Source organism: Eumetopias jubatus, unplaced genomic scaffold, assembly GCF_037043125.1.
Source record: "Eumetopias jubatus isolate StellerSeaLion01/CBP00866 unplaced genomic scaffold, mEumJub1_p1.0 scaffold_8, whole genome shotgun sequence".
Lineage (NCBI taxonomy): Eukaryota > Metazoa > Chordata > Mammalia > Carnivora > Otariidae > Eumetopias > Eumetopias jubatus.
Genome location: NW_028274814.1, coordinates 81,108,371 through 81,123,101, shown reverse-complemented (window position 1 = coordinate 81,123,101; position 14,731 = coordinate 81,108,371). Strand labels below are relative to the sequence as shown.

Sequence of the window (14,731 nt, the reverse complement as noted above, 5' to 3'; positions counted from 1 at the left end):
ACTGAGTCCTCAGCAAATGGGGTTTCTCTTCTTTTCCCAGTGACAGGAAGGGCATGATCCAGTGCTTGGGTTCAGAGTCCAAGACCTGGGAATCCAAAGAGAGGAACAGTTGAGAAACAGTGGGAGTGCCTGCCCTGTGAGCCTGAGAACCTGGGTGGGCAGGGGGCTCAGGACCCCGGCCTGCCCCAGGCCCGAATCCCCAGGCCTGGTCCTGCCCTGGGTAGGGGGTTCCCCGTGATGATTAGGGGGCAGGAAGACGGGCACTGGCCAGACATGCCATTGAGATGAACTCAACAGAGTGGTCTTTGATCTTCTCTGGCCAAGCCCAGTTCTTGGAAGGGATAAAAGTCAAGGAGAGTCTGGGACAGCTAGACTTGGAAGGCTCCTCATCCCTTTGACACTTGCGCTCCTCTCACTGGCACCGGCTCCCACCATGACCCAACGATCTTCTGTCACCATCGAGTCAGGAGGCACTCGGAACTTTAGTGCTTCTTCGGCCAGCCTCCTCCCAGGCTGCCGGCCTAGCTTCAGCTCTGTCTCTGTGTCCCAGGGCGGGAAGAGCTTCGGGGGCAGCTTTGGGGGTGGCTTCGGGACCAGGAGCCTCCGCAGCTTCTTAGGCCTCGGTTGGATTGGACAGACAGACTCTAAGGTGGCTCCGCAGAGAATCTCCATCAGTGGAGGCTATCGCTGCAGCCGGGCCGGCAGTGGGGGTGCCAGCTATGGGCTGGGTCTTGGAGGCATGGGCTACAGAGCCGGGGGAGCCTTCAGGGGGTACGGATTTGGAGGTGGGATGATGTCTGGCTCCGGGGGCATCCAGGAGGTCACTGTCAACCAAAGCCTCCTGACTCCCCTCCACCTGGAGATTGATCCCTCCCTCCAGCGGGTGCGAAAGGAGGAAAAGGAGCAGATCAAGACCCTCAACAACAAGTTCGCCTCCTTCATTGACAAGGTGAGAGGCAAGAGGGGTCCCCACCGGGAAAGCAGCAGGTACCCGGGGTATCTCTGCTTTCTGTGCTTTTCTGAGGTCAAGTGGGACTTGCCCAGGACCTGCGATCCTGGGGGCTGGGAAGACTGCTGACCCAGTGAAGAAGGGAGCAGTTTCCCACCTTGTTGAGGTGGGAGCAAAAAAATGTTCATCTCCACACTCCAGAGCTGTCTGACCTACTGAAAGGCCATTGCTCTTTTGGTGGATAGGGAATGTGTACTGGGCTTAAGGTTAGACAGCAAAAAGGGATCATTTTGTAGGCAAAGGAATGAAGGAATGAAAGGTTATGAGAAACAGGCTGGGGTCACCTTTCCCTGCAGTTAATAGGGACAAATCCTCCTGCGGTGACCTCCCTGGTGACTTGGGTATGGTGGGGAAGCTGAGTGGTTGGCGAGGGGCCGGCTTTCCCACTTTTCTTCTGGCGAGAGCTGAGCTGTGACATCAGCCCTGAGTGCACCCTGAGGGAAGGCCTGTACTCCTAGGGATGTCCCCAGGTCCGGGGAAAGAAGCTATTCTATTTTATTCTACCACTGCTTCACACCTGAGCTGGTTGCTTTGTCCGGAAAGAACCAGTTCAAGGACCTGGCTTGTTCAGGCTCCATATATGGGACCTGGAAGGAAGAGTGCTGGACTCTTCCAACCCAGACTCTAGTGCTAGGAGAACATCCCCTAACTTCTTGGGCCTCGGTTGGATTGGACAGACAGACTCTAAGGTGGCTCTGCAGGTCTAACAGGCTATGGAATGCCTCATCCAAGGGTCCCAGATCTTCCAGTGCACCAATCTAACCCCAGGGACTGTTGAGCCAGGGGTTCTTCCATTTGATCACCCATTGTCACCCCACTTGGCCTTGTATTTGCACCAACAGATGTGAGGTTTCCAGGCGACTGGCTCTGAGGGGAATAGGCAGGCCCTCCTTTGCTGGGTTCATCTGGAGGGGGCTGGAGGGGAAAGGGGGTGTGATAAGGAGGGACTTGAGGTCAGGCTTGCCCTCCTTCTGACAACAGAGAAGAAAGGTGGGAAGGGCAAGGAGGGCATTTGTTAAAGGCCCTCTGGAGGCCCACTGCCATCTCCAAGGTTTTGGAGGCTCCTTTGTTCCTTCACTCTGAGGCCGTGTATCACTCCATGGACTCCCAAAGGAAGGACTTTGTGTAAGGAGAAAGGTTTCACATATTCCCAAGGCTGCCTCCCAGACGGAGGAGCAGATAGATGAGTGCAATTCAAGCGAACCAGACGAGTAGCACAAGACCACAGGGGACCTGAGAGAGCAGAAGGGGCTTGCCCAGGCCACACAGCTGGCCAGGGACATGGCTGGCATTGTGCCCAGGTCCCCCAACGTGACTTTAGAGTGACCCATTTCAGCGTTCCTGGACTGCATGGGCAACTGAGTTCAGATTCTAGATCTAGAGAAATCACGTAGGAAAGAAAATGGACAGACTACATTTTCTGCCAAGAACCTCCTGCCCATTTAATGGGAATCGAAATCCCAACCAGTAAGGTGATGGTAGAGTGTAATTTCCTTCAGCTACTGCACATCAGTGCGGTTTGGTGGATGCAGATGGTTTCCAGCCCCTCTGGTCCTGGTCCTCCTTACTTCTCCCACCTCCGCACCAAGCCGCCGCCTGTCTCCCAGGCCCATTGCACCCACATTTGGGTGGCTATCTACGTTGCAGGATCCTTCCAGGGTGAGGACCAGGAGGAGCCTGCCACCTGGACTCCAAGCTCCCGGAGGGCCTCCCTGCACTGTTGGGGCACCCTATGTCACAGAGCTCTCCAGGAGGCTGCTACAGGGCAGCCCTCACAGTCTCTCCCCTCTGGCCGGGGCAGGTGCGGTTCCTGGAGCAGCAGAACAAGGTCCTGGAGACCAAATGGAGCCTCCTGCGGGAGCATAAAACCACCAGGGCCAACATCGAGCCCATGTTTGAAGCCTACATCAGCAGCCTGAGGCGGCAGCTGGACTGCCTGGGTGGTGAGCGGACGCGGCTGGAGACGGAGTTGAAGAACATGCAGGACGTGGTGGAAGACTTCAAGAACAAGTGAGTAAACACTCAGCCGGATGCCCCAAGGGTCCTGGGGAGGCCCCGCTCTCTGCAAGCGTCCAGTCCAGGGAGGCAGTAGGACGCACCCTCAGGGCAGCGAGGCGGAATCAGAAAAAGACCTGAGGCCCTGTGGCCAAGAATGTTGAGGCTTTGGGGAGGGGTGGGGCTGGAGATGATGATGATGACTGGCACGGGCGCAAAGAGCAGGGTTTGCACGACCACCGTATAAACTCTGCAGATGGGGACAGTAAGGATCAGAGACAGGCTCTGACTTAGCCAGTGTTGTGCAGGTGGCAACTCATGAGTTAAGAATGAAACCCATAGACTCTCGCTGTCACATTTGTTCAACTTAGCCCCATTGCTAACTTACACGACGTGCGCACACTCACCCCAACCCTGGCCAAGGCCGGGAACAAAGCAAAAGGAGACAGATTTGAGGCCTTCTCCATGGAACCACACACACACACACACACACACACACACACACACGCACAGAGCCCACTAAACATGATAGCATGCTCGTGCCTATGGATTCAAGCAGCTTCTTATTTTTATTGTTTTAATTTATTTCTAATGCTCTTGGTCCAAACAAAATAAGTGACTTGATGGGGAGTTTTGGTTATAGTTGTATAATGTAATGAGAATTCAGGTCTGAGTTGAGTTTAAATGGTAGCCACCACCCACCTGTGGCTGTTTAAATTTAAATTAATTAAAGTTAAATAAAACTTAAATTTTAGCTCCTCAGTCACACTAGCCACACTTCAAGTGCTCAGTTGCCATATGTGGATAATGGGTCCCAGAGTGGATGCAGATACAGAGCATTTCCATCATCACAGAAAGTTCTCTTGCACAACACTATAGAATCTAGAGTCAGTGGATTTAGAATCTTGGCTCACCTACTTACTAAGTGAACGACCTCTGACTCTCTGAACCCTATTTCCTTTGTCTGCTAAAGGGGATATTAATAGTGCCCACCTCGTAGGGGTTGGGAATATCATATCAAAGCTTGCATGTGAAATACTTGGTAGGGTGTCCAGTGCCTGGCATATAGTAAGTTGTTAATAAGCGTTAGCTATCTTTATTATAGGGATGATTAGGTGTGTAGTGATGCAGACACAGGCAAGAGAAACAAGTGCAGATGGATAATTTATAACATGTATGCAACATGAAGTAACAGTGTTTCAGTCCAAGAAGGCTTCCTGGAGGAGGAGACTAAAGCTCAAGGTGGAGAAAGAAAGAGGCACAGGGGAGGACGATGGGGTCATTTGTTGAAGAGTGTGTCCTGGTTAATGGACAGTGATGTTCCTGTGACAGGGCCCTGACAAGGCCCAGGCAAGGGGAGGGACTGTGAGCTGGAAAACACAGAAGGTGAGGACAGTTGCATGGAGTTAGGTGAAGAGAAGATGTTCAGATTTCACTAAAAGGCAGCATGGGGAAGCAATAAGGAAAACGACGTCCACTCTGGAGAAGGCACAGTGCTGAACATTCAGCGGCAGGAATGAGCTTTTCTCAGATCCTACTGGACAGTGGAAGCAACGTAAAAGCGAGGCGATCCCACATACACTTAGTGAGGGGGAGCACTTGTGCTTTTAAAAAAATAATGACAAGCCATTCAGAGATGAGAGAGAGCCTCTGAGAGGTTAAGTGACCTGCCCTAGGTTACTCAGCTGGGAGATGGAAGAGACAAAGCCCAAACCCCAACTGCCCAGAGCTGCTAAGAGGGTGGGGCTCACTGATGCTTAGGAGGGCTGGGAAGGAAATGGGTTACCTAGAGCAGAGGGAAAGCTTCCTTCCCAGAGCTCAGTGAGCAAGGGGGCACCTCCACGTGCTGCCCCTGGAGGGGCAGGAGGGGAGAGGGGCTGCTGTCTAGGGGCAAATTGAAAAATGGGAAGCCTGGGCGGGTCGGTAGGGGGGGCCCCTATTGAGGACCGCTCCCTCTCTGTGGTTCAGTCCAGCTAAGCAAGGCAACATGAGGGTGCCACAGGGTAGTGGAGCCACCCTGGCCTCCTTGCACCCAGGTGCAAGGCCTGGGGCTGTCTGCCTTGGGCCAGACTACTCCTCTGTTCCTCCTTTCTGTTTGGCTTAGGGCAATAGCAGGGGGTAAAAAGGGAAGCCTGCTGACCCCTTTATGGAAACGTCAGCACTCTACAGAGCAAAGCCTCAAGAAAGACAACCTCAGAAGGAATGAGGGGTGGTTCTGCTTTACTGTTGTTTTGGGCTTGAGTTGTATTTGGACAGAAGTGGTTGTGTGATTGACTTGGGATGGGGACACATGTGTAGTGGGAGAGCTATGCTCCAGTAGCTCACTCTCCATGGCTGTTCTGGAGACCCACACCGCCTACCCACCTACAGCCCCCCTGTTAGACCTCACTCCCAGAACCCTGCTCCTAACACCCATCCACTTTTCTGTATTGATTTATGATCAGCATACAATATGATACTCGTTTCAAGCTTACAACATACTGATTCCATATTTTTATATATTACAAAATGGTCACCTTGACAACCCCCTTCGTGATCCTTCCCGCAAGTATGAAGAAGAAATCAACAGGCGCACAGTGGCGGAGAATGAATTTGTGGTGCTCAAGAAGGTGAGGGGACAGAGCTGCTCCCTCCTGGCTCCCAGGCCCAAGGCACCCCTTCTGGCAGTGACACCCCTGAAACCAGCGGCCTCGCAACTTTTAATTCATGTAGCTAATCTTTGAAGCAGGTTTTACTTTACAAGTGAGAAAACTCAGGCTCAGGCAGGTTAAGTAAGTGACCCAACGTTACCCAGAAAATCAGAAATGAGTCAGGACCCGGGACTCCAGAGTCCCCGCTATAAATCACGACACCAGCCCCTCTCCGTGTGGAGTCCCTGCAGGGAGAAACAAGCAAAATGGGCCCTGTGCAGAGCTAAGGCTCCAGGACATCAAGTCAGGCTCAAGAGGACCAGGGCAGGACAGGGATTGGCTCCACGGAGTGGTGGGCCTTCCTGCTCAGCAGGGGCAGGCAGAGGGAGGGGAGACTAGCTGGTGGAGGGAAATAGGAATCAGAATAGCAGTGTGTGCAGCACAGAAAGGGGCCCAGAGTGTGAGGAGGAGGGCCTGGGGAGAGTCTGGGAGAGCCCAGAGGCAGCCGAGGCCCACAGGCCCAGGATGGGGTTGACCTCACCACATGCAGGTGACCCAAGATCTGTCGATGTGGCACCAGCTGGGGAGCGGGTGAGCATTCCCTGAGAGCCCTGGTCCCCACATAGTCTTCGCCATCCTGCAAGTTCCACTCCAGAGCCTGGAACAAAGAAACGCCCTCATCCCTGGGTGCTGACGTTCTCCAGCCTAACGCTCAGCCAGAGGGGCTGGCTGCCCCGCCAAGGATGGGCCTCAGAGTGACAGCATGTTCTGTGCCCAGGACGTGGACGCTGCCTACATGAACAAGGTGGAGCTGGAGGCCAAGGTGGATGCCTTAATTGATGAAATCAACTTCCTGAGAGCTTTCTACAATGCGGTAAGCAGTGTCAGGGGCTGGGGGCCTGGGCTGGGTACACAGGCTGCCGGCTCCTTCCCTCGTCTCCTCTCTGCTCCCTAGCCCGTCTCCAGGTTGGAATTCATGGAGCAGATGCTGTTTTCCCTACCGAGGAACAAAACAAGGCTCCCTGGAGCAGCTGGGGGGTCAGGCAAGAAATTCAACCTTGACCACTTGGACCACGCATGTGCTGGTGGTCAGACAAAAAACCTGCCTGTCAATGAATTGCACACGCTCTCCCGAGACGTAGCTGAGCATCCTGGCTCATCCAGCCCAGCTCAAATTTACCAGCTACTCTTCCTAGAGAGGCTGCAGAATGATGCAATTTCACAAACCAAGCGGCAATTAGTGAGCCCTCGGGTGCTTCTAGAAGCACCCAGCACAAATACCTGGTTCTCCTGAGGACATGTATCATCGTGCACTTCCGTATGCCAGACACCATCCTCGGGGCTGCAAGGGCAGTGCTGAGCAGACACAACAAAGCCCCTAAGCTCTTGGAGCTTCTATTACAGTGGAGAACACAGGTGGCACAGGGAGGATTGAATAACTACACCATTTCAGGCATAGTAGGGCTGATGGAGAGAAACAAGGAACGGTGGCAGGCAGGAGGTGGGTGATATCTGATGAGAAACGTGAAGAACTGAGGATCCAGGAATGCCAGGAGGAGGTCAAGGTGGCTGGAGGCAAGCGAGTGAGGTAGAGTGGTCGAGATGGGGTGCGGGGTGCACTGTGTGCCTCCAGGTAGGCCTGGTAAGGACAGGTGATATGCCCGTGCACTGCATATGTTTGGTGCCCAACAGAAGTGGGTCATGTTCCAGGAGCAGGAACATGGGCTCCATGGCTTTGGACAGGTGCAGTGACCACCCTGCTGCCCACATAGGGCAAAAAGACATCATTTTTCTCTGCTTGTTCACTGCAATGCTGACAACTGCAAGCATGTGGACTGAGACCAAACCCCCCCACCACCCAGGTTAGGTCAGCTACCAGGAAAACTATGTGGGAAAAACATATTGCAAAACAACAACAAAATAATAATTGCTTGAAGCAGCAAATGCATGAACCAATTATTAATAAACAAAGGAGAGGAATATTTTTTACTAGATTTGTGCTGTGGACCAGGGATTCTCAAATTTTAAAGTGCATCAGAATCTTCTAGACCGCTTGTCAAAACACCAGTTCTGATTCAGTGAATCTAGGGTAGAAGCCAAAAAGTTGCATTTCAAGCAAGTTCCCAGGTGATGCTGCTGCTGCTGGTCTCAGGATCCCATCTTGGGAACCGCCATCTTAGATGATTCTGGAAAGTGATCATTAACAAATTAATTGTGGTTTACTGTTTCAAAAACTGTGTTATGTAGACATGAATTGATTTAATCCTTGCAGAAGGCCTGTGAAACAGTGCTAGGACCAGCCCCTCTGAGACTCAGAGAAGTGATCTAACCCTCTTGGCAGATTCCAGACTCGAATGCTTTGTTCCGGTGCCCTTTCTGCAGTCTCGAGCTGATTTCCTTTTCCCATCCCTGAGGAGCAGGGAGGAGCCACGTTGGGCAACAGGATTGAGACCAAGCAGAGCTTTCTGGCTCCTTCTGACTCAGTTTTCGGTCACAAGATGATTTCTTTATTTGGTGTGAAAGGCTGTGTTTTCTCAGAACATGAGCCAGCCCGGCACTGACAGGTCCCCGCAAGGTGCACTCCCTTGACAGTGGGAGTGACTTCTGGAGGAGGCCAGCTGGAGTTCCCCGTGTGGCTTCTCCCTGCGCGCAGATGAGGTGACAGTCAAGCCCAAGTGTAAACTCAGTGACCTCCCTAATGTCCTTCCCAGCCCTTCAGGCCTATACAAGATGCTGCATCCCAACAGTACAAGTGAGGTCCTCAATGTCATGGTCTGTTTCCCGGGACTGGACACTGTCTCCCAACACACACACACACACACACACACACACACACACACACACACACACACACACACACACACACACCCTGCTTCAGCTCTTCCGTTTGGGCCCCCTTACAGGACACACACACACACACACACACACACACACACACACACACACACACCCTGCTTCAGCTCTTCCGTTTGGGCCCCCTTACAGGAGCTGGCTCAGCTTCAGGCCCAGATCTCAGAAACCTCCGTGGTGCTGTCCATGGACAACAACCGCAAGCTGGACCTGGACAGCATCATCTCTGAGGTCAAGGCCCAGTACGAGGACATTGCCAACCGCAGCCGGGCTGAGGCCGAGTCCTGGTACCAGACCAAGGTGAGGCGTCAAGGTCAAGTCCAGGAAACAATCTTAGAGAACTGGGATTTCAAAGGCAAATTAGGTAAGAGCTTGTTCTGTCAGGTGTCCCAGTCTGATGGGGTCAAAGGGATGAGTTCAGCCTGGGGCTTACCCTCTATCGGGAGCACCCCTCGGGCAGCACCATCGGGACCTGGGGGAGCAACCAGATGAAGGCAGGAGGTGGTCAATCCTCTGCGAGGGGAAGGATGGACACATCTCCAATGCCCTATAGAAGCCAACAAGGGACAGCTGGACAGCACCAGCCAGCAGGAACCAGAGAGGGAAGGTAGGAATAAGAGCAAGGCTCAGCCTCCTGGATCCAGAGAAGGGAGGTGCAGCTAGTGATGGCCAAGGGGCTGGGACCAAAGGCTCGACATGGGCCACACAATGAGATTTTCCAGGTTAGAGAGCAAACACTCTGACCAGGGGAGCCACAAATATGAAAGAGCTTAAAAATCAGAGACTGACAGGCACCTTGTGTGCTGCTGAGCTTGTGAGGATACCTGATGTGGGGGGGGAAGGATGAGAGACCAGACACAGGACGGGTCCAGCTGTGGGGTGGGGCCTGCAGGCATGGAGAGCGAGGGGCAGAGCCAAGAGACAGTGCAGATGGAATCTGATGGAAAGCAGCAGTGGGGGCAAAGGGAGGCACTTCCAAGCAGCACCCTGGAAGCCTGTTGGGCCCTGGGAAGCCACGGCCATCTCTCCTCTGGCCTGACCATCCCCTTCCCCCAGTATGAGGAGCTGCAGCCGTCTGCTGGCCGGCATGGGGATGACCTCCGCACCACCAAGATGGAGATCTCCGAGCTGAACCGCGTGATGCAGAGACTGCGCTCCGAGGTTGATAACCTGAAGAAGCAGGTAGGGCTGAGCTCCCAGCAGACATCCCATCCATGCCCCTGCTCACCGGCAGACCTGGGCCTGGTCCCAACTCGGCCCCTGCAGAGAGAAGCCTCCCCCGATGAGTGACCATCCAGGAATGTAACTGTGCAGTCTCCCGCCCCACCAGGGAAGTCGGGACCTTCATCCCGAGATCTACCCAGCAGCTGCTCCTCGAGGGAAGGGTCTGTCCTCCAGGGGCATACAAGGCAAAACTATGCAGAGAAGCGTGGCATCAGAAAGGACTCTCCCAAAATCATTTTCTCCGTTACGGCTAAGCCTCAAATTAACCAAGAAGGACAGCGGTTAATCTTATTTTTAAAGATGATGAAGCTCCAACCTCCTTTGCTTGAAATCCATTTCAGGAAATTCGCCCATATTTTTAACCTTAAATGCACATCTTACTGCATTCTCTGTGGGCGACCTCACAAACTCCTTTTTTCCCCCTGACAGTGCGCCACACTCCAGAACGCCATCGCCAATGCCGAGCAGCGCGGGGAGCTGGCCCTCAAGGACGCCAAGCACAAGCTGGCCGAGCTGGAGGACGCCCTGCAGAAGGCCAAGCAGGACATGGCCCGGCAGCTGCGCGAGTACCAGGAGCTCATGAACGTCAAGCTGGCCCTGGACATCGAGATCGCCACCTACCGCAAGCTGCTGGAGGGCGAGGAGGGCAGGTGGGGGTCCTTCCCCGACCATGGCTGCTCAAGTACCATGGCTCCCACCATGGCTCAAACAGATGCCACTAGAGCACCCACGCCACAGACACCAAGAGCCCCCGAGTGTCAGGCCCCAGATAGAAATTCCAAAGGCGGAAACAAGGTTAAGATGCAGCTGCTCCCCAGAGGCACCCTGCAGTCTCAGCCTCTCCCATCTTTGCTGCTGGACCTGGGGCAGAGGGTCAGGGTGACAGTGTCAGGCAGAGGTGGCACATGACTACCTGGAAGGCCATAAGCAGGGCCATTCCTGCCCAGCCCCCAGGCCACACCGGGGAAGGGCCTCAGGGGCTCCATGTTTGCCCAGAGATGCCTACAGTCTGAATGTCCCTCTCCACCTAGTGAATGCGCATCCGTCTCCACCTAGTGAACACGCATCCCTCTCCCCGTTTCTCTATGTATTTTGATTTGGTCTCTCTTCTAGATTCCCCCCCCCCCCCCACAGATTCATATTAGCTAGATGAACAAAAGGCTTGCTAAGCACAGGCCTGGTACACAGTAAGCGCTCTGTGCTGATAGCTGCAAATGCAAGAGCCCAGGGCTCTTCAACTTCTCAGCAAATGAAATGTCTCTCTCTCTCCACCCACCCCCTCCCCCCCCCCGCAACAGACTCACTGGGGAAGGCGTCGGACCCGTGAACATCTGTGAGTAAATGTCTTGGGAAAATAGAAAAGTGGGCATCAAAACAGAAGCAATAGCATCACTAACAAGGAATTGGTGATAGATATGGGCGGGGATGTCATTAAGACCCTCCTAAGAGCTCTGTGGAGACCCCCTCTTCTTTGGCCTTTCCTTTTTGTGGACTCAAAAGAAACTTGTGGTGAGACCTCACCACCCAGGACCAGTCCCGGTGGGGTCCCCTGTCCACAGGAAGGACTCCACTCTGGCCCCCAGAGGACCCCAGTCACAGGACAGGACAACATACAGAGTGATGGGTCCGCAGCCTGAACGCGATTCCTTAGCTAGTTCTGGCAGGATTCAAACTCACACAACTAACAAGAGGTTAGTAAACTGGTTAAAAGGAAACAATCGTATCTAGAATTGAAGCAAATTAATGGAACAAGTAGAGCATGGCTCGGCCTCAGCTCACAGAGGGGAGAGCAGGAAGGATCATCTCTCGGAATGACCCCGCAGGGGGAGGGATGTTCAGGCAGTGGTGAGTCCTGGGCATGAGATGGAGAGTCTCCTTAGTCCCACGGCGGCTCAGAGCACACGAGGGAGGCCAGAAACCCAGGATGGGGGAGGGCTTGAAACCAGTTGATAAAAGGAATAAGAATGCTTCAGCTGGAGAACTGGACAGAGAGGGGAGGTCAATGAGGCATCTTCAAATGTTTGACAGGCTGTGAGGAGCTGCGTCCCATGGTAGTGAGCTCCCCCTCACTGAACGTATTTGAGCGGGTACTATAAACCATTGCCTTTTGGTGATGTGTCAGAGGTGATTGCAATTGGGGGAGGTTCACCCAGACGGCCTTAGGACCTCTTCCAGTATGGGAGCCTACGCTCCTGCCCAGGACACGAGGCGTCATGCCCCGTCCGGTATGAGAGCCCTGTGCAGCTGAGGAACAGACACAGCAGGTGTGACCCCGGGCTTGCACCTTGATGTCTCTGTACCTCCATTTTCCCTCTGGGAAGTGGAGGTCGTCCCAGTAATGGTGTCCTCTCAGGACTGTTGAGATCAACATGGTCACAGCTGTGAAAGAGCTTTGAAGAGTGCGATGTCCCATATAGACGCTCACGCTGAGGCAGCAAGTTCATGCCCACCCTCTCTGACCCTGGCCCCTGGCCCCAGGAGATTCCTGTTCCCTGAGGAAGCCCTGCGGGAGGGGGCCCTCCTTGGCCTAGAGCCAGGGAGGGGGGCTCCCGGGGATCTGGGGGAGCCTGCTAGCGGTACCCTGTGCCTTCTCTCCACAGCCGTGGTCTCCTCCAGCGGGGACACAGGCTACAGCTCAGGTGGTGGCCTCTGCCTGGCCAGAGGCAGCGGCTACAGCTGTAGCCTGGGCTACGGCTCCGGGGGTGGCTTCAGTTCCACCAGCGGCCGCAGCATGGGCGGCAGCAGCTCCAGCGTGCGCATCATCTCCAAGACGTCGTCCACCAAGAAGAGTTACAGGAGCTAAAGGGCCCCGCCCACCTCGGCTGCGCCCCCCTCCAGTCTCCCCCAATCCCCAGCCCTAAGGCCTGCCGCTTTGCTGTCACCTTGTCCATCCCTCGGCCTCCAGACGGGTCCCCACAGACATACCCCCCCTTGCTCCTTATCCCAGGGCCCTCCAGGGTCTCCAGGCATCCACTCCAACTAATGCCCACTCAACTGCTCTGTGCCAAGACCTGGGCTAGGACTTAGCCCGTCAGCAGCTTCCAGAGCAGGGGTGCAGTAGGGTCTTCCTCTTCCCACCGGAGCCAGATCCACGACACCCACCGTCCTTTATGGGGGAGGGGGGAGCTTAGAATTGACCTTGGTGCCCCCAGAGAAGTTGCGTGTAGTCTAGGCCAGAGTTCCCACGCGTGTGCTCTCTCACTGCAAACAGGACCCTTTCCTGCAGGCCCCCTCCGACCAGGGAAGGCTGCCAACCCAACAGTCATGTTGTGTCCTCACTTCCTTCTGTCTTGTCCCCTGCCAGGTCCCCAGCCACTTCCCCTGACAATTCCCACCATCAGAATATTGGAATAAGAAATCAACACCCTTCAAAATATGACCAAGTCACTTATTCATACTAGAATAGAATGATTTTATCAAGAACGCAAAAGTTCTCCATGGCCTGGGGCTACGTTCCATGATAGTTCATGGCCGAGTTCCTTTCACATCTGCCTCGTTTAAGCCAATATTAGAATTAGCGTCCCACACAGAACTGCCCTGCTGCTGAGTGGGAGGGAGGCAGGCTCAGGCCAGGCGTGGGAAGGCGGCCGGGCAGCAGAGGCACCAGGAACAGGAGCCCAATCAGCCTGTGTTAGAATGGCCCTGGGAGAATCCTCCCGCAGAACAATCCTCCAGGCTCAGGAGTCTCTCTCCTTGCTCTGTGGTAGCCATGTCTCTTTCCTGGAAAGTTCTCTTTCCTTCTTACCTTGCTCTTTCCCCCCTCCCTCCTTGTTCTCCTCCATCGCCGCCACCCTGTGTGTCTCCTCTCTCCACCCCTCCCCTTTGCTCCTTCATTTCTCTCTTTTCTTCCTCTCCCACTCATCTGTTTGGCAACATATCCTCTGCTGCCTTTCTCCTGACCTTTCTTTTTCTATCTCCCTGTCTCTGACACGTCCGCAGTGTGGCTTTGTCTGTGCCCCAGGCCTGGCTAGAACTGACACTCTTAAGGCAGTCCACCAAACCCCCTGCCCCACAGGGAAGGCCTAAGAGGGCAGACTCGGGAGAGAGGCAGTCCTTCCTCCAGCATTTTTCCTCACTCTCAGAGGATGCTTGCTCGGCCTGGGAAGGGAGGAGAGGTAGAGGAGAGGTGGAAGAGGGGAGCAGCGTAGGCACACACCTGCCATGCATTCAAGACCAAATGCATTCCAAAGGCCAGCAGGGCCTGGCTGCCCATTGTGGACATGAAGGCAGGAGAGATATGAAGTCAGAAAAAAGGTCACCCTGCTCTGATCGTCTCAAACCCTCCTGAACTGTCTGCTCCGCATGCCTGCCTATTTCCTGATATCACTTCAATAAGGCGTCTAGGTCTTGGTAGAGTCTGCGTCTTCTCTCCCCTTCAGAGGGCGGCCTTGGAACCGGTGTTCTCTGGGAGCAAGTGCCTTCCGCCCACAACAGATCCAGCCAACCATCTTACTCGCTGATCCCCAGCTCTGGTCCTAGGCTCCCAGGGACCCAACAGGTCACTGCACCATGCTCTGGCCTTGGAGTGGTGAGGGGGTACTCTGCAGTCTGGCTTCTTACTGCCACCATGCCCTCTAACACCGTCTCCTAGGCCCACTCTGTGATGCTTACCCCAAGGCGGAATGGGAATCCCCCCCTCCTGCCATCATGCAACAAGACCCACCCCACCTCCCCTCTGCCTCCCACCATTGCCCGTGGCCTCCTGTGACAGCCCTGACCTGCCCAAGCCCCAATTTCCCTCCCCAGCATTCTAGGACCCAAAGTCAAAACTAGGAAGAAGGGGACAGTGAAACAGCACAGTTAAACCGAAACTGTGGCGCTCCAGGCTCCTAATCTTCAGGTGGAGCAGAGAAGACAGTGCATATCAGCAGGAGACCCCCATTCTCAACCAGGCTTCTCTCCATCAGAGCAGCAGAGCACGGTGACAACAGAAAGAATGGGATCGAATCCCAGCCTGCCACAGATGCGCTGCGTGGTTCGGGGTGCTTAATTAATCACTCTGCTCCTTACGTTTCTCATCTGG

The 14,731-nt window shown here is 54.4% G+C and overlaps 1 protein-coding gene across 1 annotated transcript; it reads left to right on the top strand.

The window, feature by feature from the left end:
- The first annotated feature begins 433 nt into the window (after positions 1–433).
- Positions 434–12,511, top strand: LOC114225765 (keratin, type II cytoskeletal cochleal-like). Its single transcript, XM_088026086.1, is given in 9 exon segments — positions 434–949; positions 2,811–3,023; positions 5,554–5,613; positions 6,413–6,508; positions 8,620–8,784; positions 9,541–9,666; positions 10,138–10,358; positions 11,007–11,041; positions 12,309–12,511. Coding segments are annotated over 9 exon segments (1,635 nt in total).
- The last annotated feature ends 2,220 nt before the right edge of the window (positions 12,512–14,731 follow it).